The following is a 25,722-nucleotide window of genomic DNA, read 5'->3' as shown; positions in this document are numbered from 1 at the left end:
ATCTGCTAGGCCACCCTACCTGACCACCGCCTCCAGAGCTCTCAACCTTATCATATCATATTACCTTATTATTTTTGAATGTTTCCAAATCCCATCGCATTAAAATTGATACGCTGTACAAGATACATTTTTCTAATTAAAGTATTACTGATAATACCACTTATTTACATACAGCATAGTAGAATAAAGTGTTTTTTATCATTATTTTTGCCTTTATTGTCTTTAATGTCACTGAAACAGGTCATTTTAACCTTTTTGGCAAATGTTGTATGTAAAGATTTTGATGGGCATCAAAATGAAAATAGTTATCATGTAACGTCACTTCCGGGAACTTTGTAACTGACAGCCATCTTGGTAGGAAATTGTTATGTAGATGTTATGACAACAATAAACAAAGTACAAGCTTAGAACTAGCTCTCTTCTTGTTCCTATCAAACTTAACAATATAAGCACATTACAAGTACTACTCAGTCACAGTTTTTTTTTAAGTTAATGTAGCTTTTATCTGCAAGCTAAGACAAACATGGCCTACGTGTTAGTACTTACTTTGCCAGTGACCAGAACCGTGTCGTTCACGTGAAGAGCTTGAACGTTCTCTACAAGGCCGTTGAACGGGACTCATCTGCTCCTCATACGTTTCATTTGAGAAGGCGGCTTTCCGTTCGGGCCACGAAGCTCCTCGAACCATGTCATAGTAGGAGATCGGACGCAGCGTGTTTTCATTGTCCGTCTCACACGATTGGTGGTAACGGGTCGATTCCGTTAGCAGCCGTTACTACTTCCGCCGAACGTGCTTGGGAACGTTCATGTGACGCTGTCTGAGCGTTCAGTCATGCTAGCTGGGTTGCATTTTGTCCACACTTCTTGTCCATTTATTACAAAAATGCTCCTGTTTTGTTTTGTTTTTTAAACCGCCATTAATATTTCTGCAAGTTGAACATTTACACGCAAATACACGAGATAGTAACCAAGTAGCTGGTTTCCACCCCATTGGCAAGTTCATGTTGTGAAATAAGAGAAAACGGCTCCAGTCTATTGCGCACGCGCGCACACACACAAGGAGAAAAAGGGATCATTTTTCCACAAGCTTGAAATTTGTAGTCTATAATGACTCAATAATTTTCACTTTAAGTTGATAAGTTGCAGAGAGTTAGCATAAGGGCACTAAAAATAAGACTATATTTTTTAGCTCCTGTATGCTAAAAGTTAAGCTATGCTAAGCTAAACAGGCTAAGCGTGTGACTAGAAATATTAGCCTTTGTTTTTTGCCGCTGTAACAAACAATATGCTTCGTAGTTTTCACATGCTGAACAGATCCATGTGTTTTGTTTGGCTAAGCTTTGCTATTCAAGTTTTTGCCAACTGTTCTTTTTAATTTAGGACTGCAGTGCATTTAGATGATATTGCAATTTTAGTGCGTCTTCTTCAGCTTGTGTCTTTGCACCGCTAAGAAAGAAAGAAAAAAAAACCCCTCAGTTGATGAATAATTTAATTATTTTATCTATTTTAAAAGCAGGACTCAATTAAAATTGCAATTAACATTTAATATTCATTAATATTGACTTGTTTATGGAACTATTATAATTTATTGTAATACATTTTTTATTTGTGCTATAATCAATAGCTTGACCATGTTTTAAAATTTAAAAAGAAGGGTTGTGCTTGTTTTGTAGCCACAGCAGTCAGTGTTGGTGCTTTTGGGAATAAAAAAAAAAATAACTTTGAAGAAAGAAAAGTTTAAAAACAGGAAAAGTTCATTCTACACACGAGACTGATAACACCAGGTGGTTCAGTTACTATGAATTACTCCTTATGAATGACCACAAATCCAAATATTTGTGAAAATCTCAACATTTAATGTTTAAGAAATAAAATCGCTACAAAAATGCAAAACTTATTTTCTGTGATGAGTTGTCAGACCTGTTTTTAATCACCTGATGGTGAGATTTACCCACAGATATGTTTTTATCCTGCAGCAAGAATATTAATTTCAAGACAAACTTGAAGACACAGTCAGGTTTTTATAGTGGTTTATTGTACATTAAAACATTTCCCACAATCCTCCAGCAGCAAAAGCCCACTGAAGTGTTTTTTTTTTAAAACACAACAGGTGCGAAGAGGCCATCATCAAAAGACACAGTCATCATTATATCCATATAAAGTGTCATAGTTATGAGCATAATATATATATATTTTACCAATAGATTCAACATTGACCCAACACAACTCCTATTAGTTGTAATATTTCCACCGAATGCAACAAAACAATCTGGAGTCAAATTCTCTTTAATCCTGCATGTCAAGATCCACTTTAGACCAAAACATCAGAAAGCTCTCGATAGTGTCTGGAACTTCAGCCTAAAACCTTAAAATAAACCGAACAGCAGGCTTTTTGTGGGTAACAAGCAGATACAGGTGTTGCTCTGCAAAAATGACTCATAATTTAAGGATCATCAGAGACTCCTGCAGATCTGTGCATGTTAAAACAGCCACCGACTCGCAGCTCGACTCACATTCTACGGCACATACCAGAATCATTTCCTACCGAAGTGAGGGCACTGCCCCAATTTTTACTTTATAAACCAACAAAGACGACACACGCACAAATGCAAAAATAAAGAATACAGTAGCAAAGGAAGGCTGCTGCTTTTGTTTCATTATTTGTTGGTTGAGATCAACTTGATCTTGAAGAATTGTGCAATTACTACTATCTTTTTCCATTGCCTGGGCTTCAGCTTCATTAGCGACAGCCAAAGTTGGATTTGCGACCCCAGACAGCAGGACTTGTGGGTGACTAACGATGAAACAAGAGCACGTGAGGCACGTGGGACAGAAATGAACATGACCGAGCCTCAAAAGGAATGATCTGTGATTTTTATTATCATGCAACACCAGCACATAACTCACCCGCCCACTGCCTCTTCTCCAAACATTCAGCTCAATTTCATCTAACAAATGAGGTGAATTAATAGAAGAGGACACTGGTTCTCTGTGGCACTCTCCTCACACCTCCCTCGACAACAAGAATCAATATTTACTTAATTTAATATCCATGTAATATTAAGACAAGATGAGGGAAGAAACATGTGGACATCTCAGGAAGAGGACAGGAACTTAAATATGAACAACTCCACTGGAGACTTCCTCCTTTTTACTTTATATACAAACTAGAAGGTCCTTGCTTCACCAATAGCAGCATTTGCCTAAGCAATGTCCTGCCTTTTTAAAATTACCTACTGAGCACAATGCATTAGAAAATTATTCACACCCCCGATGCAGCCATGTTTTATGAAGTTACAGCCAACATTTTATGTTATGATGTGAAAGCAAGAGAGAGCAGTGCATAATTATGATGTACAAGTAGAATGATGAAGAGTTTCTATGGTTTTTACACACAAACGTGGAGCAAGCATTTGTTTTTACCCCTCTTAAACACTTTACAAATAAAACCAGTGCAACTATTTACCCTCAGAAATGATGAAAAGGCAACTCTGGAAGGTCTGTGGAGATTCATAGCTCAGGTGGAAGAATCTGTCACTTAAATTCTTCTCAAATGTGGCTTTTATGGAAGACTGGCAAGAAGAAAACCAGAACCAAGCAATGGCCTAGTCAAAGTTCAGACTTAAATCTAGTGGACAATCTATGTTAAATCTTCATCCAGTTCTCCATCCAGTCTGAGCTTGACCTGTTTTGCAAAGAAAAGGGGCCAACTACAAATGCATGCCACACTTTTCAGAGACTGTACTTAACAAGCTCAAACTCACTTTGTGTCGATCAGCCACATAAAATACATTGAACTTATGGTTGTAATGTGAGAAAAAATTCAAGAAGTGTGAATACTTTTGCAAGACACTGCAAGTAGTGCTCTTCTGCTCTTAAGTGTTTAGAAATAAAACAGACAGAACACACACACACACACACACACACACAGGTTTTCTTCACAATGACGGACTACACAGAGAAACATAATAGTCCAAAACAAAAATGATACTCTCTTATTTAAGGCTTTTCTGAAGCCAAAATCCACAAATTAACTTATTAAAAAACAAAACAGCAACAACTCCAAGATACCAGAACACTTGACACGAATGAGTCACAATCTGAAAAACAGAGAAAACAAATAGGAGTCCCGTCAATCACATCCAGCACCGGAAGCCAACAGTATAGAAGAAGACAAGTGGCTGTTTTTCACTGGTGCACTTGTTTAGAAACAAACAGGCGACATCGAGCCTGACAGGCGTGAGTTTATAGTGAGAGCGATTCGCCTGGGAGTGTGAGTTGGGCCTGTTCTTCATCTCCGTCTGTCAAAGCCCACTTAGTTTCTCCACTTAGTGTCATCTTTGTTCCCAACAGGATGCTCAATGAGGTCCAAGTGCAAACGACGACTTTAAGGTTCTTAAAAAATAAACATTTCGGAAAGCATGATTCTTGACAGAACTAAGAAAAAAAACAAAAAACTTTAACACCCCCAATATACATTTTTAAACATTTCTGTCACCTATGATTTAATCATCTGTTTGGTCATCGTTTCCCCTTAAAGCCGCACGGTGTTGATGCGCAGCGGCTGCACGTTCTTGCCGTTGGCGTGGCTCTGGCCGGGGCTGAAATAAGGGAAGACCTTTGAGGTGAATTTCTCTCGGTATGTGTAGAGCCAGGACATGTCGTCTGCGTTGTAGAAGATGAGCAGGCCTTTCGGGTAGTCCAGGAACACACCCACCTTCTCCAGCTTGCTCTTGACGTTGAGGCGCGTCCAGGGCTCGGTGCAGGCGCTGTACTGGTTGCCGTCGTGCATCACGATGCAGTAGAAGCCGCGGCTGGGCTGGATCTGGATGCTGCCCTTGCGGCTCACCGTCTCGTTGGCCACGCCGATCATCCACTGCGTCTTCTCCGACACCATCACCTCCCAGTAGTGGACGCCCGATATGAAGCCCTCGGCGCCCAGGACGGAGACCTCCACGTCGAAGCGCCTCGGGGAGTCCTGCAGAGGCTGCGGGTGGAGATTCCCGTACGCCACGATGGTGGAATCGTCTGAGAGGATCAGTCTTTGATGGGCTGTGATGGGGTCAAGGGTCAGGGCTCCTGGCACTGTTGGTAAGAGAGATTACAGGTTACCTATCAGATTTTAGAGACAGAAAAAAAGTGATCAACAGACATGAAGATCAGCCTTTCCATTGATTTTCAAAGCATGGTTAAATATTTTAAAATGGAATTTTCTAGGGGTGTTTTTACACCTGATAGTTCAGTAAATTTGGTTCGATTGGCAACCAAAATTGCGACATTTGGTATGTTTTCACACTGCACTGTGTCAAATGAACCAAACCCTTTCAAAAAGCTGTTTCCCCACTTGCCAGTGGTGGCGCTGCACCAAGAACCACTGAAGGAAATGACACAAAACCTCTGAAGAAGACATGAGCACAACTTCTTTCCTCACAAATTTTTAACAAAAATGAAGTAGTATCAGGTTTTAGTGGTTGCAGGTTTTCTCTTTTGTCTTTGGCAAAACACCACAAGCATTAAGACTTTTACATTTTTGGTTGAATTTACCCAGAATGCCCTGCGCTATAGTCTGCTTTCTGCTTTTGGAGCAATCTCCGTTCTGTTTGCATCCGCATATGCATTCAAACCACACCAGAGTTCACTTCAACCAAACCAAGACCTAGGTTTTTAGGCGAACCAGTGTTCGCTTTTCTTGGTCCTTATCGAAGTTTGATTGTGCATTCACACCTCCCCAATCGAACCGGACCTTCTAAGCAAACAAACTAAAGTACGAATAAAGAGGACCAACTTATTCTGCTTTTCTGAGCTGAAAACGGAGAGAACATTTAAGTTTTAATTTAACTAAGGTTAAACATTTAACTACTGGTGCAGCTAAACTCTTGTGATTAAAACATGTGGAGGAAAGTAAGGCTTGAACAATCACTGCAATGTTTCCTAACATGAAGTATTTTGGTGACTTGGTGGTTTGTTACTGTGATTAATTCCAGGCAGACAAAGCTCAGAGTTTTTAAAATGCCTGTGTAGGGTGACGGTTTGTTAGGTCTCACACAGTTTCAGCTCCTTTTCAATAGATAAATCTCCATGTGAAACTTAATTTAATAAAAACAATTTAAAGATGAAGACCATTTTCTTATGCCCAAGTTTGGTGTTCCAGATGTAACTCCTTCACTCTCAGCTGCTCTGTGATCAGTTTACAACTCGTGTTGTGTTAGCATTAACTTTATGACTTAGATAAAGGCTCCAATGTTATTTGAAGTCATGCCAATTCAGAGCCGACTGGTAGAGCTGCTGAGAAACTTTACAAATCAGGTGTGGCAACAGCCCAAAATATTCCTGCTGACTAAAATGATCAGGAATGAGAAACAGACCAGAGTTTCACAACCGCTGCATCCATGTGACCAACACCACACATCTGTTTTATCTTTAGCCACTGGCCTTCAAAGAAAAGTGTCCTGCAGGACAGCTCAGTCTCAGATACATCAACCCACGCTGGGAGTGTAAACAACACACAGAGACAGTAATTATAGAGAAAGGAGGAGCAGTTTCAGTTCACAGCTCCGTAGAATGTCTAATTCTCTGTGCAGTTATGCGTTTTAGGAGGGTTTGCACCCAGTGGAGCTTCTGGCAAGCGTGGCTTCCCAGATGTAGATCAACTCAGAGCTCCACCAGGGCTGTAACAATACATCCAGCTTAACATGTGATGAGACACAAGATGAAATTAGCTTCTTCAGTTAAAGCAAAAGCTTTCACAAATCACAAAATGTTTTCCAAAAACTCCATATGTATAGAACGGTTCAGTTCAGAGTAAAATCAATATAGCAAACATTTTCATCACAAAGATTCACAAAGCTCATGTGAAAATCGAATACAAGACGACAAATATTTAGTGAATGCACTCAAAATATTGTTTAAGATTTTATAATTTAAATCTTCGATTGAATGCAAAAAACAACCCAAAGCTGAAACATGACGACAGCACAGCTAGGGCACGCAGGAAGTTAACAGCCAGGCCAATGTAGGCATTGTTTATATTAAGTATATAAGATAAAAAAAATTAATTTGTCTAACTTTTAGATTCAGATGTATGTCCCAACTGGACAATTAATGTTACAGCAAGTATAAAAACTAAAAGTCAAAGTATCAAAAATAAAAAAATAAATGACGATTAGCTGCAGCATTACTTTTTCTCTGTCTGAGCCAAATGAAGGAAAGAATATTTGCTTGTAGATTTTGTTTTTCTCTGCTGCTTAAAGCTGCAGTATGAAACTTTTATTTAAAAAAAATTGACATTTTTATTAAAACTGTTACTCCATGCAGATTTATGTCAATACTTCTTCAGCTCCTTTTAATTCATGATATCATTTAAATATGAATAGTTTCATGAACTATTCATATTTATTGAGTGAATGAAATACAAAAATTAAAATAACCTCAATTATGTTTATTTAAAACGTCTCAGTTCAATGCTGCCATATCACTATGTTACAGGAGTTTAACTTTTAGGCTCATCACTGCACATATGGTTATTTTACTTTCTTACATTAATCATCTTCAGGGGTGGTGATGCATTTCTTTTAAACTGTTCTGCAATTACGTCGGAAAGGATAGATGGAGGTGAATTTTGTGGCGAACTGCCAGCGGCCAGGACAGCTTGTTCACTGGTCAATGACAACTCAAGTGTTTGTTGCAATCACCTCATTAAAGATTCATAGCCTGAGCGCCTGCTTGGGTCAGATGAAGAAACAGGAGATTCGAACTGTCCTGCTAAACATAAGTGGGGTTTAAAACCAGCTCCCGGCCTGCTCCTGCTTTCCGAACAGTGAATTTCGGGGCCGATGGGAGGAATGTCTTTGTTGACGCTCTGGCAACTGCTGCTGATGGATCGCAACCAATTGTTCCATCTAGCAGCCAGTCAAGAGAGGCCAAGAAACTGTCTGGCCTCCCCGCGGGCTGAGAACTGATTGAGAGAGCAAAACAACATTATAAAATCCTCAGTGTGTTTGTTGAGTTATGTGTTGCGAGTGAGAGACGGCTGCAAGACGTCCTGCTCCACTCAGGACCTTCAAACACTGAAAGGCATCACAATTTCTCACCTGAGAAGGAGCCGGAGGCTGTGCAAAACACGTTTTGATTTTTATCAAAGCACACCGCTCTTTTTTGAGTGGATGTATAGAAGTCTAGCAGATTTTGACTTCACAAATTTATTTCACTCTGCAAATTTATTTAAATCCTCTCTAGCTGCAGCTCTCCCTGTAGCTTTTCAATTAGAAACGGGTCTGGGCTCAGGGTGAGGCATTTAGAGCGCCGATCTGCCGCTGAGGCCCTTCAATTTTTCATTTGGACGTACGTTGCGGCTTGTTGAGCTGAAAGGCAAAAGGCAAAATCTGTCTTCATCTGCAGCTTCAAAATGCAGCCCCAAGCAACATGGTATCCATTATCTTATTACCACAACATCTGTGCAGCGTTGTTTTTCTGCTCCAAATAGTTTACAGAATTATAAACTGAAAAATAAAACGTGATTGCATCAGACAATAGCAAATGTTTCTAAGTCATTATTGTACACTGGATATATATTTTTGGAAATAGCAGCTTTAATTAAAAGTTAAATTGTTAGCTGAAAGTCTCAGTGGCCCAGAAACACGAGCAGAAAAATAAAAATGCATCACATTCTGGGAAAAGATGTTTCCACTTAGCATTTTTTATATTGCTATTTATACGACCACAAGAATCTTGGCTGTCCTCCTGTACAGTTTTCTCTATATATCAGTCTTTGTAAAAATGTTCTGGTAAAAACCACAGCTGCTGCTTCACTAGCAGGAAAATTTCCCCTTATTGCTGGTAGAAGTAAAATGGTCGATTCTGAGTGCAGCCACCTCTGTAGTTACAACGAATATTAATTTTTCATATTTTGTGCACAGAATACAGAAATATTGAGAACATATTTTAATAAATCACATTCGTCGTGGTGAAGAGAGAGCTGAGCCAAAAAGCGAAGCTCTCGATTTACCGGTCGATCTACGTTCCCACCCTCATCTATGGTCATGAGCTTTGGGTCATGACCGAAAGAACGAGATCGCGGATACAAGCGGCCGAAATGGGTTTTCTCCGTAGGGTGGCTGGGCTCTCCCTTAGAGATAGGGTGAGAAGCTCAGTCATCCGGGAGGGACTCAGAGTAGAGCCGCTGCTCCTTCACATCAAGAGGAGCCAGTTGAGGAGGCTCGGGCATCTGGCCAGGATGCCTCCTGGACGCCTCCCTGGTGAGGTGTTCCGGGCACGTCCCACCGGGAGGAGGCCCCGGGGAAGACCCAGGACACGCTGGAGGGACTATGTCTCTCGGCTGGCCTGGGAACGCCTCGGGATTCCCCCGGAGGAGCTGGAAGAAGTGGCTGGGGAGAGGGAAGTCTGGGCCTCCCTTCTGAAGCTGCTACCCCCGCGACCCGACCTCGGATAAGCGGAAGAAGATGGATGGATGGATGGATGGACATTTTTATAATGCTAACAACAAAAACATAAAACTAAAAGGTAATTTTCCTCAGTAACAGATGGAAATTTCCCTCTTGGTTGCTCAAGGATGATTAGATGCAACAGGAAACTCATAATTTATTAACAAGCAGCATCTTGTTTGTTTAATCTCAAAGCTTAACTAGCAAAATGGGATCGCCAATACGTGCGCGACCCCCAATAAAGCTGCTTTAGCTTTAAAAACAAACAGCTAAACATTTAAATCAGAGCAATTTTCCACATATTTATTGAAGGATATAATATTGATCTGTTTGTCTCCGAAGCAGCAAACACAGTCAGACAACCTTTAAGCCTGACGGCTGTAGTTTGTGTAGTGCTCCCTTACCTGGTGAAATGTCTTGGAAGAGTGATTTCCAGATTGTGTACTGCAGGGGCCCCATGTACTTGGACGTTGGGAAGTCCTCATAAGTCAGATTGGTCTCATGTATCTTCCCTTTAACCCTGAAAAACAGATCAACAACAGTCTGAGCTGACGTCGTGATTTGTAATTTAATATCGACTCGTGTTGTGCAGCTCCAACTTTCAATGCTTGATGAATTTTTTATTTATGCTTTTTGAAATCTTCCATTAGCTGGTAAACAGCATCATTAATCACGAGCTGAAAGGATGAAGCTGGCAGAATGGGCACGGGGTCACGCTTTGCAAAAAAAACCTTTTATATGAACCTTCATGTGAAGGAGAGAAAGCTACTCTACATGCTGACACATTTCCGTTCACCTGGGACACATCCTAGTCTAAGACACAGGCTGTAAATAATTAATAACGCCGCTTACTCCGGCTTCTCCCTTACCAAAATGTGCATCTTAACCTGCAGCCGTCCTGTTCTGCATTAATCCTCCTGCAGGAGCTGGTGTTGTCTTGCAGAGCGACAGAAATAGAAACGGTCTAATCTCTGAAAATGGAGCCAAAAAGCAGCAAAACCTCAAAACTGCTTAGAATAACCTGGAGAATTGAAACCAGTTTAAACAGCGAAAGCAAACAACATGAGTAAAGGTCAACAGTCCTGCTGTGTCCACACAATGATGCAATAACTAAACTAAACATACCCGTGTTAATTTTAAGGCTTACATTTTAACAGATGCATTGTTCCTACAATATTTCCACTTAAAAGCTCAATACTTTTCCAAACTCCGTTTCAGAGATCGTTTTCAGCTGTATTTCATTACACTTTATTTGGGTTTGTTGTTTTTTTCTTCCGCAAATAATGAAACAAATTGTTGAAGCTGGTCCCAAAAGGCATTTTGTCTTCTGGATAAACTTATAATAAGCTCAAATAACACTAAAAAAAACAACAACAAAAAAACTGTAAAAGCTGAACATGAGCTGAACGCAGTTCCTTGAAAATCACACTTTGAAACCAGTAATAAATTTATCTAAACTCTGAAAACGTAGCCAAAGCAGACTAAGAACCTTGGATTTGGTATCAAACATACAATTAAAATGATCTAAAAAACAAAAAGAGTAAAAAGTCCCTTTGTTCTTTTAGAAGCGTTTTAGTCAAAATCTAAAATAAATAAATGATCGAAGAAAATCAAATTCTAATGTGTTAAACTGAAACTGAATTATAAAAAGCATATTTGTTTTCCAGAAATTCTGTTTTTTTATCTTTTAGATAATGTAAGAAGAAAATGTCTGGAAATTCAAGTTTTTTTTCCAAACCACAATAAAAAAAATTTTATCCAGTTTTTTCCAGAACTGGAATATAACAAAATCACACTTTCCCAGAACCGTTATCCACTGATGACTGTTCTGGTTCTTGTAGTACTTTCGTATTCGTCATATGTGCCGAGATTTTTCCCCAGTCGGTAATGAATATCTGACGTCTCTCCATTTTACTTTTCTGAGAAATGAATGAACCCCACACGGCGTTAACGCTCTCCGCCGGCACACAGGAAACTTAATTTTATCTGAGACACTCGGCTGGACGTCAGACAGAACCATAAGAAGCATATTTGTAGTCAAACATGTCATCACTTTCTATCTCAGCAATGCAAATGAGAGACACAGATGGAGGCGCTGCACAGTAAGAGCTTATTTTGAGATTTCCTAACTCTGATCGTAATTTCAGGACTCCTAGAATCCTGAAATAATTTGACTTAAAACTCTTAACTTTACTCAACGTCAGAGAAGTACTTGGTGCATTTTTATGTTACAAATACAAATGTTTGAGAATTTCAGGCAAATATTACAACAGACTGACAATATTTACACAACTGAATAGAAATATAATATAATTAAAATAATCCATACTTTCCTGTATTTTTACAGACTGGGGAACACTTCTAAAAAACAAAACAAAACAAAAAAAAGCCACTCCTACAACATCAGAGTTGATTTGCCAGGTTCTTCTCTAGGATATATTTTTTAAAAACCACAAACTCAAGATGGAAATTCGACTTGACTCGCTTTTTCTTTGCTTTGTGTTTTCTATTAAACTACAATTTATCCTTTTCTTATCATTAATTGGTTTCCTCCAAGATGTCTGACAAAGACATGAAGATGCACTGTGATTGAAGTATGGCTTCACAATAAGTCAAAATGCATCGTGATATATACATGAACAATATCGATAGATAATACGTCTGATAGAATATTCAATAATTTCACTGAACTCAGATGCAGAACTGCACAGCATTCTGGGAGATGTAGGCAGAAAAAAGACTAGCAGCTAAACTTCTCACAGCTAGTTAAGAAAAGTTGGTGGCATTAACTAACCGAGCAACAACCTCCTGAGTAACTTCTGGTTACCTAGCAACAACCTGATGAGTAACTTGCACAGCAGCAGTTTAAGATTTTGCCACCATGTGTCACAAATTCAAATAATAATAATTTAAAAAAAAACTGGAAAGGAGAAAATGAGGACAACATGTTGAGAGGAATTTGTGGATAAAACAGGAATGGTCACATCACCAGCTTGGCAGTATTTTCAGATATCACAACATGTTTTCCAGCCATAATCGCCCAACTTTTGTTTGCATAAAGCACTAAGACAATCAACTTCTTCCTTTCTTTAAACTGCATTTCATGTCTAGTCACTTTCCTGTGCTTCTGTGCAAGTAAAAAAGTTATAATTAAAGCTAAGAATATAATATGGATCATAACTATAATTCTAGAGTAAATACAGAAGATAATATTGTTGACCATTTTAGCTATATCAGAAAAGTTAAAACTACTAAATTATACCTGCTTGTCTACAAGGAGCTTTTTAAATTCCCCAAACTAGTTTAAATGAATTATCTTAAATCATGTTAGCCAGATATTACTAAATTTTAATGACAATTTATTTTATTTGAAGAAATTTGCCATTCAATGCCTGTTTTTTGCTCTTACACTATTTAATGCTTTAAGATATCAAACTGTTCCAATAAATCCTCATCATCCACCTCCTGATTAGACATTACAGCTGGTTTAGTTCGGCCCAAAAGCTCCATCTGTTCAGGGATCAGCTGGAGCCGTTGCTCAAATCTCTACTTTCTCCAACCGGTCAGCAGCCTTTCCACAACTCTGCCCACACATTCCACACATTTATATGTGCATTAGTTTTAAAAGTGATTAAATTTTCAAACTGACTGCCTTCATATGCACTTCTTAAAAAAATTTTAAAAAAAATCGCAAGATCTTGACCATATTTAGTGTGAAGCTAGTGATTTGCCAGTAGCTTTTCCAAAGATTTTTTACGCATTTCTTCTGTCTGTGACTTTTGCTTACTGTTGTGCAGAACAGCTTGTAAGCAAAATACGCTTAAGTTTGGAATAACCTGTCACCAGCTCTTCAATCCACTACTTCATTCATCCTTTTAGAAAACGTTTAAAATTAATTAAATTTCAAACAGTTGGTGATTTTGTTTACTTCTTATGAACTTGTGTTGTATGCGACTTTCATTCATTGATTCTTTTCCTCTCCTCCACAGCTTCTTTTTATCCGTCTTTTGGTTTTTATACTGCAAATATTCTAATCTACTCAACATATTTTGAACTATTTTAACAAATCCAATACTTTAGAGCAACTTTTTCAGGCTGAGGACTATTTAATCTATTTAACAAACACTCACAAACCACCTAACTCAAAATTGCCCCAAATGAACAATCTATTTGGGGCATTTTGAGTTACTTACATATTCTGAAAGTCTGGAAGCTTCCCAATGATGCCAAACACAGAAAACAAAAAAGAAGTTGTTTTTACTACCAGATGTTGTGTGCATGAATACCATTTTAGGACTATTTGTAATTTAGAAGCAAAATAAAATAAAAATGGATTTTAATTGATGTGACAAACAATAATCCTTTTTTGCACCATTAAAAATAAAATTATCAACCAGTTTCTATCAGTTTTATTTATTGAATTTAGTTAATTTAATCATTTTTAATTAAATAAAAATAATAGTTGTTGATGTGTGAGCAAAGCATTATAAGCGAGAAAAGTTGTAAGAAACAAAGAACAGTTCTCGTTTTGCTGGAGACCGTTCAAAAGAATCAAATTGCTACTGAACTTTAGATCCAAACTCTCAGCAGGTACGACTTGGCTTCCTCCAATTATATTATCCTGGCGTTGTTTTCTTTCCACTAATATCTTAAGCTTTTATTAACACAAACCTTTACTAAGCTAATTGTAGCGTTGCACTTTGAGCTCACATCACAGCAAATAAATGGTTGTTTACATGCAGTACCTCGCGGACCAATAGGGGGTGCCTGTGGACCACCGGTGGTCCAGGGACCACAGTTTGAGAAACACTGCTTTAGAGCACATTCATTCACACTTGAGGCTCTGAGCAGATCACACCTACCTCTCGGATGTGATGGCCACGCCCTCCAGGAAGTCGTGGTGGCCCGTCTCGCTGAGGCGCTCCTGCAGGATCTGGATGCCCTCCTTGACGTCGCGCAGCTGCTGGCTGTAGCACTGGATCTTCTGCTCGATGTCGGCCAGCTTGCGGGCCGTGTCCATCTCCAGCTCCTCCAGCATGCTCTTCTGGCGCTCTCGGAGGAAGCGGTGAAGCCGCTCGAACGCGTCGCCGATGGTTGCACGAAGACTCTTGGCTGAAGACTGAAAAGAAAAAAAAAAGAAGAAGAAAAAAAAATGTCCTGGTTATAAAAGCTGAACCCATGTAAGATGGTGAATGGATAAATGCAGGTCCAAGAGCTTCAGTGCAGATTTCCTGACCGCTGTTAGCTTGTTTGTAGAGTTGAGGTCACAATGGCTGAACTTTAATTACACAAAAATCAATAAATCAAGGGTTTGCACAGTACTCTAAACTCTGTTAATATTACATAAACAGTAATTCATTGATTCAGCATGTAGATGTATTGATTTTATGAAGCTCTCGGGAGTAATATGTGTACACAGCTATCTAACCTGAAAATAAGGAGCATTTCAGACACCTGTACAGAAGCAGAAGAAAAGAAACAAAAAATAAAAGGCAAACATGAACAGTCACTAAAGAGAAAATGAGTGGGAGGACAGGTGGGCAGACAGAGGAGATAAATCCATTAAAAATCTCAGCAGGTTCAAGTAACAACGAAGAATCCAGAGGAGAAACGATTTAAAAAAAAATAAGATGTGCATTTAAAGAAATGAGTGTTTGCATAGAACAGAAGGCCTGATTAAAAACAAACAAAACTGCATACATGCAGGTGGGCCTGTCGCTACAAGGAATACATCAAATAATCCCATTACAAATTAAAATGAGCTGCATGCTTGTTTGTTTCCATCACATTTCTTTCAACCAAAGAGATTGGAGGACGAAAAGCTTCATTTCGGACCTTTTCTTTTCAGGTCTCAACACACACAGGAGGCAACGTTGTCCCTCTCCCTTCGTTTCCTATGGAACCTGACCAATAAGGCGACAGTTGCCTACGCTCCTCCAATCAAGCGACCAATAAGATTTGAGCATGTGAAATTTTGAGCTTGTTGCTACAAGAAAGCTGAAGTGAACCACTTTACCTGTGAGAGACGGTATGTGGCATTTGTTGTAAAACGGAAGCAACTAAAAATACATCTGCATCTAAAATGCAATCATCCAATACAGTTTTCCCACACTGGAAAACAAAACTACAACCAATGGGCTGTCTCCGTCTTACTGACAGTTCACAATCACTGAGGCGTTTAATCGACAAACTACAAAAAGGCGCAAAATGGTGCACAGCAAGACGGTTCGCTTAATCACACAAGAGATGTGAAAAAAACAGAAAAATGCTGCAAACATTTGACACCAGTACACAGCGGTAAGTTTAAATGATAAGTTTACACTTTTTAACCCCACAAAAGTCCCAACTGGCAGTATGATTAATATATTATTTATTACATTACTCTTAGGTATATATTTATATATATTATAAACTTTATATCTTGTGGTTATATTTGTATTATTAATATTTAAGACCTTGGATGATTAGTTGATTGTCAACTAATCAATTTCCCCTTGGGGATCAATAAAGTATATTCTATTGTGTATTTTGAAGGCCAAGTTTGTTTACAGAGACTTCATAATCCATTTTATTTATTTTGGATTATCAAAATGACTTCCATTTCCAGTGTTAAATCTTCTTCAGAAATTAGTTTGTTGATTTTTGAGACTTGCATTTTCAGTGGAAAATGGTCTCAAAATGACAATGTGACCTTTTATCGACTTGCCTTCACACAACCACATCTCAATAGAGCAGTCCAACTCTTATTTTACAACTTCTACTCTAACTTTTTTAAAAACAGCAGCTGTATCTCTGAACTTTTAATTCCTCACACCCACAATTTCCTCCTTTCAAGCAGCAGACATGAACCTGCTGGCTAGTGCAGACAGGTAATCTCTCACTTCCTGTGTGAGCTCGTTAGAATGACGATTCCTCGGCGAGTCAAAGATTTCCTACCTAGTTAAGAGTTTAACTGATCGTGTGGAGAAAGGGGAGGATGACTGCAGCGGAGCAGTTATCAGTCACACCGACATGTTTGTTGTTTTGGCCCAGCAGGTTGTGATGGCACTGAGTGGGTGGCTGCAGCCTTCAGAGACGTCAGGCTGAGTATTTTTCATCCAGCAAACCCCTGGTGAGGTTATAGAAAATCTCAATTTACAGCACAAAACGGCAAAAGAGTTGTGAAGTAAAGGTAACGATTTGCAGCTAAATTCACGGACCTAAAGAAGAGCAGGAGGACAACAGATGTAAAGTCTGAATTGCTTCTGGTGCGAGAACTCGTCCCTTCAACTCTGAACTAAATGAAGAGCAAAAGCCGAAAGTCATTTCATTGTCAGCTACCTAAATGCATCAAAGATCAATGCTGTCAGTGTGGCCCACTTCCAGGAACTGCACTCTCTGCAAATGGATGTAAAGCTAATGAGATCAGCTCATTTCCAGTGAGCTAAACGACCTATATCAGGCAGTCGGAGAAAGTTGATAAAACAGAAAAGACCAGGGCAAGAAGGCGAGCGATGCAGAAACGTCACGCAGAGGCTTTAACAAAAATATTTGGGGAAATAAAAACTCCAAGGTCCTCTTGGAAATCAGACATGAGCTTCCAGTGAATCCAACTGAAGGGTTTGTTGTGACAGGAGAGAATATGAGTGTAAAGATGTGTGAGGTGGTGAGCAAATATGAACTTATTAACACAATGACTCGAGATTAAAAAGCTACTCAGGTCATGTTAGAAATCACCTGGCAACCCAAAGCATTGTGGAAGTGAGAGTCAGTAACCAAACACACCACACCTACTTAATAAACGATCCATTTCCTACATATGAGCAGATTGAAAACTGGATTTTGGTGTTTCACCTGCAGGAGGAGGATTTAATCTGAGCTGGACGCTCTTATTTTAAAAGGGTGCGTTCTGGTAATTGTTTGTTTGGATCCAGTAAATCTCAAGCCTTCTAATTATAAAGTTATTAACAGATTTGACTCACTTGACCCAACAAAACCTATGCTGGGCAAGTAATGTCTAAATAATTACATAAAACATTAACTTTAAACATAGCAAGCATTTCTGAGCATCTTAATATGACATAAGATCTGGCCCTTCAAGTAGGAAAATAAACCGCCGCACCTAAAAGTCCAGAATCAAGGGCCTTTTTAATGAAAACACAAAAATATAACAACCCCATATTGACAATAAACAGGTTATACAGCTTCTCTGGACCTTCAGATGTCAGTAATTTGGAGCTGCTGAGTTTACACACTGCAGAGAAAGTGGCAGTGATCTCAACAACTGAAGTCTCTGTGTGAGAAATGACATTTGTGTTTAAAGGGAAATGCTCCCAGTACCTTGGTCTCTGTGAGTTGTCTCCGCAGGAGATGGAGGGCCTCGGAGTGTCCCTTCTCGCTGTCCTGCAGCAAAGCCAGCTGCTCCTTCATCTCCCTCTGCAGCACAAACAAATCATCGATACATGAACAGAAATGTGTCAGAGCAGCAGATCCCAAACATGTTTTGTGACAATTTTAAGACACTCAACTTTTACTTTGAGCTGAAATATTATAGCTACTCTGAAATAACAGCGGGAATACATTTCCTCCCAAATCCTGTTAAGATAAAATTATATTACTTGTTACAGCTCCGTCTGATCGGATATGAGGCGGCAGAGATTTAATCCTCAACTCCCAAACAAATAAGCCAGATGGAGAGTGAGATATGAAAGAGAATATGAAATCTCTGGAGATTTCAGGCTGCGTCAGAGAAAACTGGGTCTCATCCCAAGTCAGCAGGCAAAAGCTTCAGCGAACTCCACCTCCAAGTCTGCCTGAGGCAAGAAACAGGTGCCGAGATTAAAGAGTTTAACAGAGACTAAACCACAAAATGTCTACGAACTGCATGCACTGCCGCTAATAAACAACGGCTACAAAAAGAGATTATAGAGCAGAACCTAAAAATCACTTGCAAAAAAATTCATGAAATTTAATTATGAACGAGTCAAGCATTCATAATTACTTGATAATGAAATATTTTGCAGAATTATAAAGAAAACATGGTTTAAGTCCTGGATGGAAATATGAAGAAAGCCGTACAAAGAAATATTAATCAAAAACAGGCTGCTTTTGAAACTGCAGGGTATTAAAAATAATTTTCACCACATTTATTTTTTATGAATGAAGTCCAAGGTTTTCAGTGAAACAAAGCTGGTGTTTAGGAAGCAAAAACTTCAAGACAGAAGATAAGACATGAGTAAAATCCACAAACCAGAAGTAGATAGAAAAACTTCCAACATCTGATTTAAATTTTTACAAATCCATTATAAACTAATTTGTGTTGATCATTTAATTTGATTTAGGTGGGCAAAACTTAATGTGACAAAGTTGGATGTAGGTCTCATATAGCAAAAAATAAATTAAAATAGAATTTGGGTCGCATTGCTGTGTGAAAAGCACAGATATGGAAGATATTTTTTCTTCTGTATCGTTTTGATGAGTTTGTAAATTGAGTTTGTTTTGTTCTGTTTGGGGCGCTGGTATAACTGGATGGTTGGAGGCAGAAGGCGAGGATTGCTTTGGATGCCATTCTTGCCACTCTAAGGTGAGGGTCATAAAGTGAAATGAGATTTGACCTAAGAGACACTTCTGAACAGAAGCATAAAAACAAAAACAATCCAGTTGAAGAACCAAGTGAAAAACTGGAATAAATGCAAGAAAAGATCTTTATTGGAAGATGCATCAAAATAGGATTTTTGATTAAATCCCTACAAAATTTAAAAAGGTGCAACTGTAGATTTGTGGAAATGAATCCAGGTTTCTTTCAGAACAGAAACGAGGAAACCGTCTGTTGGTGCAGAGAGGAAGGAGCGTGACTCTCCATGTTAATGACAGGAGTGCGGCAGGCTCAGTGGGCTCTCCGTCTCATTGCTGCACATTTGTCTGCAGCCGTTCGTCGGCTGCTGAGGTAGAGCGGGAGCGACAGACTGGCAGAGAAAACATGCTGCTCCACTCCTGGCTGACTGACTGACCAGGGAAGGGCAACTTTAACCACAACTGAGGTCAGACAGACGCAGCAACAAGAACCGGCTTTTAAATTAAATATGGATTTACTATTTCATCACAATATCTTGTGGTTAACGATAAAGGTGACTATTTGCTACCTTTTTTTTAGGTAAATGTATGAATGTGACTGCATGACACAGAAACAATAACCCCCACAAACGCAAATACTGCTCTTGAAAAACATTTCCATTTATAATGCACTTATTTAGGGTTATTTGCATCACCAAGATTATGTATTATCCATCCATCCATTCATTTTCTGTTCACCCTTGTCCCTAATGGGGTCGGGAGGGTTGCTGGTGCCCATCTCCAGCTACGTTCCGGGCGAGAGGCGGGGTACACCCTGGACAGGTCGCCAGTCTGTCGCAGGGCAACACAGAGACATACAACCATGCACACACACACTCACACCTAGGGAGAATTTAGAGAAACCAATTGACCTGACAGTCATGTTTTTGGACTGTGGGAGGAAGCCGGAGTACCCGGAGAGAACCCACGCATGCACAGGGAGAACATGCAAACTCCATGCAGAAAGACCCCGGCCGGGAATCGAACCCAGGACCTTCTTGCTGCAAGGCAACAGTGCTACCAACTGCGCCACTGTGTAGCCCCGATTATGTATTAACTATATTTAATTGTATTTGTAAATGTATTGATAAAACAGCGGAAAAAAACAAAAGTTAAAAATTAACAATACAGAAAATATAGGGCTGGACAATGAACCAATAAAATATATATCGCAATAGACATGTAATTAATATCAATAGCTAATACTTGTGATAGAATATCCAGTATTAAAAATAAAGAATATTCACTGAACTGCAATCCAGAACCGCACAGCATTCTGGGAGATGTAGGAAAGTCTTTAGCTTATCAACCTCTCACAGCGATCTAAACTAGGTTGGTGGAATCAACTAACTCACTCCTCTTCGGTTACCTAGCAACTCGCTCATTCTTTGGTTTCCTAGCAACAGCCTATAGAGTAACTTTTTGCAGCAGTTTAAGGTCACCACTGCTGCCTCAAAGTGCTAAAAAATAAACTGTGCAGTGAAAACTGTAGATAAAAAAGAAAGATCAATCCATCAGTTTCATATATTTAAAACAAAAAACTACCAGAAATCAATAGCTATCAATAAACTGATATGAAATACTTACATTGTAAATATAAGTTTCAGCCATATCATCCAGCCCTACGATAATATAAACTGTTTTTTAAAATCATTACTTTGAATTTAAGAAATCATGGTAAAAGATAAACATGACAAATGCTCAACTCTATTTTAGCCCTCCCTTCCAAAATATTATATAAGTACAGTTTGAACATTTCTCTCCATTACGCTAATGAAAAATAGCACTTAAAAAGAAACTTTTAATGGTAGCGTGTGTCTGGATTTAAAAAGGCAAAGGAAGCTTTTATAAGGAGTAAAAATCAACCTTAGTGGTGCTATTATCCCCTCTATGGCCCTAAACCTCATGTATAACACGCAATTACATAATCCTGTAATCTTCCTAGAAGTAAAACGCATCCTTCACATGGAGATTTTACTGGAATGACATTTCTAGCAAAGTAAAAAGTGCACACTTTTAGTCAGAATACACAAGAAAATATATTGAAAATACAGAGAGATGGGCTGTATGGCTAGGAGAGGTGATGAAACGGAAAGAATTGGTGTATATAATAACATAAAAACTAAAAACACAGGTAAGGTAACAAGTATAAGCAAACACTCATAGCAGAGTCTGTGTGTGTGTGTGTGTGTGTGTGTGCGTGCGTCTCCCTCCTGTCCATCCAATCTGACCAACACGAGTCTGACATGACATTCCCTCAGGACGTCAAGCTGCAGGAAATGGGGGTCACGTCTGAAGGATTATAAATCTAAAACTCATTTCATCCTTCTGTCATTTCCTTCCTCCTGTCATGTCAGCTGCTCCTAGGTAGATATACATAGAAGACGTGAATAAAATAGCAGCGTTCTTTTTCCCCCCACAGGTTCCTTAATAAAACTGCACAAGGCAGCTCTGAGCTTTATTACATCCACCAGCCTCACAGCCAGCCTCCGCTAAGAGCTAAATAAAACTACATGTGCCACAGCCTGCATCATTAAAAGCAAACAGAAGTAATGAAACCTCACTATAGAGCCACTTACTGGACCAGTAATACAGAACAAATCCATCATCTAATGATTGGGGAACCTTTCATGTCTGTTCATTGGTAGGAAACCACAGAAATAACCAGCAGAAATCACAGCGATTTAATGGGGCATCATTAAATCAATTTGACAACGTCCATTGCTGTGAGGTTGCAATTCTGTTGCAGATTCAAAGGTAAACAGAAGATCTGCAAATAACAGAAAGAAAACCTTTATTATTGCGGTACAAGTAATCTCTAGGACATATTTTACATGAAGAAAATACCATCAAATAAGCGTTTAAGCAAAAGGTTTAGTTAGAAATCATACTTGTAATTTTTAAAGTCACACCAATTATAGTTTTCTGAATGATCAATCTTTTAGTATGGACTACCGATTTCAATTTTGGGCGATACCAATATTTCGTCTGAAATGTTGCTAAATACAGCAAGAAAGTTGCTGATTTGGCAACAGCGGGGTGGACATGCAGACATGATCTGTTGGTTGGGTCTGTCAGTCAAATCTCTCTCACAGCACAGCACAGCAATAAAGGCAGTGACTGATTTTTAGGGACTGATGAGATCGGCTTCACTTAAGTATTTGCCAATTACCAATCTTCCAAAATGAAGGGACACGAGGTCATGCCCAGGGAGTACTTAATGAAATGTGAGAAAAAGTCTTTAGTTTTCACAATAAGTAATCAGTTTGCTTGTAAAAAGAGTGCCAAGAGAAATAAAGACATGATTACTTGATGTGTGGGTGCAAATTATTTAGTAATCGGAATACTAAATTAGTAAGATATTGAATAAACTCCCAAACGTTGTCATGACTTGAAACTAAAATGAATAATCTTCATTAAACATCAGAACAGAAAAATACAATTTGGCAAAAGTAAAATATTAGCAGAAAAAAACTGATGTAAAAAGAGGGGGAAACAAAGTCCTAAATGTTGAACAGTTTAAAAAACAAGCAGCCACTTTGCTTATCTCAGTGGGCGGCTGTCTTGACGATGACCCGATGAAAAGTGACAAGCTCGCGTGTGTTCCTGTCTGCACAGTTCACGGACCTTTCACATCGCTCAACGCCGCACTAAGTGAAGCCAGAGGACAGGCTGTAGTCAAAGAACTAGCAACAGACCTCGATCGGTAAATAGCAACGCTAACAAACTTTCACGTATATATAAGTTGTGCATTTTTACCTCAAGCTTGGCATTCTTTTATTAGCAAGAAGAGTTAAAGATTAACCAATAACAGCTGAAAATTCAGCACTGATTATTATTTTCGAGTCATTTTAATCAGGGATATTGGTTAGCTAAACAGTTTATCTCAATGTGTAAAACTAAGGTGTGAATCCAAAGACATGACTTACAGGTATGTCATTCAAAAGTATCACCTACCTAGTAGGGGTGGACATTTATATCGCTTCAGTTCTGGTGAAAAATATCTAAGAATATTGATTTATCATGGAAAATTGAAGTTATTGATGGTAAATAAAAAACAACTTATAGTTTGATGTGAAACGTCATTTTTGATATTTTCTCTGCTGTTTGTTCCATTAGGGTGTCAATAAGTGTAGGTAAATTTAAAAATATGATTAAATGCAGTTACTGTGCAGTTTAGTAATATCAATCACACTTTTTTAAATAAGTGGCGAACCAAAAAAGACCATTTCAGATGGGAATGTTTTTTAAGAATATTTGTGCTTGTGGCGATATAAATGCTGTGCCACTAAGCCACCGCCATATAGTTACCCAAAAGAGTAGTAAAATGTTGTTTTTTTTTAATCATAGAAGTACATTTTTTTTTTCTAATCATTATCACAATAGTACCACAAAGTAGCACAATATAATTCTACTACACCTTGAGTAGCCAGTGTAGTTGTGTTTGCTCTGTTCTGCAGTCGTGTCAGAGCGTTACAGAGTATGAACAGTAGGGACGGTCCAGCAGCAGCCTGGTTTTGGGTTTTAATTTACGTATGATACTGGTTGGATGCAAGTGCAGCATGATTTATGTTATTGGCAAAACAAACAGCCCAGACTGTGCAAACAAAGTTAAGGTAAGTCAAAAATTTCTACTCTCCACAGCTTTTTGACCCTTGAACTCACTACTAGAGTTTATGCTGCAACCTTAGTATCCCCTCTTCTCCAGTGCGGGTCATAAAAAAAAAAAAAAGACATACATCTTTAAATTCAGCTGCTGATTCCAAGGAAAGACATTTGTGAGTTTTTTAGCTACAGTAAACATGCAAGCAGTGGTTATTTGTATACAGACCATAAACCAAGACTGAACCTTTTCATCAACATTTCTCTGTATCATCCAAAATAAAAAGTTAGAAAAATACAAAAAAATCAGGGCAACAAAAATAATGCAGTGTCAGACTCTAAGCTCTTGTGTTTCTGGTGAATATGAATAGGTTCAAGCTGTGCTTTACATTCCAGGGCGTCACTTCTTCTAGCATCAGCAGAGCCTGCAGTCTCTCCGGGGGGGAACCATTGTGTCCACGCAGCCTGAGCTCAGCCTGAGCTCAGCCATCACAGCCGGCCGGTGACAGCTGAGCTGACTAAGCAGGCCGCGTTCAGAGGTCTGGAGGAAAGTTACACTGTTCCCCTTTAACATCTGTCCCAACAAAACACAGGCAGACTGGTACCAGAGCACATTGAACACGGCTGCTACACCCGAGACAAATGATGTCAAGATGGAAATATTTGGAACTGAATATAAAAAAAAACCTAAAGTAGAAGTCAATCTAAATCTCAATTGGATATTAAAAAATACTCCATACCAATTTTGAAACCACGGCAACATTTCTGAACAGCCAGGTCTAGTTGAATGCAAAGAGGATTAATTAAAATTAGGGCTCCAACTAGCGATTATTTTAGTAGTCTATTATTCTCACAAAGATTAATCAGGTAATTGGAACTGATTTTTCATTTAACTATTAAAACCTTTTTTATACAATGTTAGAAATACATTAAATATGCAAAAAATACAACTAATAATTCAGTTCATTTTTCAATAACAACCATTTTATTGCCCAAAATGCAATAACAGCTGCATCATTTGTAGCAAGTGATGCATCTGCAGCTAAAATATACTTCCAACATCAACATGTGAGAACATCAGCTTTTTCTGACTGATTCAATATAGTGTGGGCCAAATCTGTTAACTATTTTTCCAATAAATAGAAAAGGTACTTACTAGGAGATTTTTTAAACAAAATCTGACCCAATTGAAACTAAGAATATGCAAGTTCAGTTCTGGGTAGAACATATTTACAAAGTAATTTTTTTTAAAATCTTAGATGCAAAATGTAAATCTTTTTGTACAGTTTTGGCATAATTACTGCTCTGAGTGTGTTCTTTCAGCAGATGACCTTTTTTTGAGTTTGTATGCTTCAGTTAAATGATAAATTACTTAATTAGTTGACAATTATTTAAATAATTGATTCATCTGGATTTACCCGATTAATTGTTTCAGCCCCATTTACAATACGACAATATTTTAATCTCCTTGATTAGGATCCCTGTGATCGCACCTCAATTATGGGCATTCCTTTCAAGCAAAACTAAAACAATACTGAGCAACAGCTGAACAATAAAACAGTATTTTAAGAGTCCGACAACAATTTTTAAAAATCCAGTTACTTTGGGATCCTATTACAACAAAAACAAAGTATAAAAGAACCAAAATCAGACACTAACCTAAAAAAATATCCTTCATAAAGCCTGAAGCGGTAGTTGTGAAAGTTACTTCCATTTTCTAAGAGCCTAAGAGAAATCAGATGTTCATTGAATCCAGGAAAAACTATACTCCAAGTCAGGTTTCCTGTTTCGCTACATTGCAGAACATCTCTCTCCGTTTCTGCAGAATTTCTTTGCAACAACAATTACCCGTAAGCTCAATATTAACACAAAAGGTTACACAAGATGTTCACACAGTACTCCATCCATGTGCAGCGTAATTACAGTTTCAGATTCTGTATAAAAAGGGAAACTCATACCAGCAGCAAATGACAGGAGTCAAAAATGGGTCCCTTTTTCTCTAAACTGTCCACACCAGCAGCTCTGATCGGTGGCCCAGGTAACTGTTCAATTCAAAAACGTTCATGTTCTTTGGAAAACTATTAAAGAT

At 38.6% G+C, this 25,722-nt stretch overlaps 1 protein-coding gene across 3 annotated transcripts in view; it reads right to left on the bottom strand.

The window, feature by feature from the left end:
• Positions 1 to 2,013: 2,013 nt before the first annotated feature.
• trim62.1 (tripartite motif containing 62, tandem duplicate 1) overlaps positions 2,014 to 25,722 on the bottom strand; it is a 49,759-nt gene continuing 26,050 nt past the window's right edge. For all 3 annotated transcript variants that reach the window (XM_028002841.1, XM_028002843.1, XM_028002842.1), the window contains exons 3-6: positions 17,760 to 17,855; positions 14,303 to 14,559; positions 9,845 to 9,960; positions 2,014 to 5,085 (exon numbers count right to left, since the gene is read on the bottom strand). In XM_028002841.1, the coding sequence (XP_027858642.1) occupies positions 4,535 to 5,085; positions 9,845 to 9,960; positions 14,303 to 14,559; positions 17,760 to 17,855 (1,020 nt within the window). In that variant the 3' untranslated portion in view covers positions 2,014 to 4,534. The remainder of the gene's footprint in view (positions 5,086 to 9,844; positions 9,961 to 14,302; positions 14,560 to 17,759; positions 17,856 to 25,722) is intronic.

The sequence above is a fragment of the Xiphophorus couchianus genome, chromosome 20 (assembly GCF_001444195.1).
Source record: "Xiphophorus couchianus chromosome 20, X_couchianus-1.0, whole genome shotgun sequence".
NCBI classification, from domain to species: Eukaryota; Metazoa; Chordata; class Actinopteri; order Cyprinodontiformes; family Poeciliidae; genus Xiphophorus; species Xiphophorus couchianus.
The sequence above is the reverse complement of the archived record's forward strand: the minus strand, read 5'-3'. Positions and strand labels throughout refer to the sequence as shown.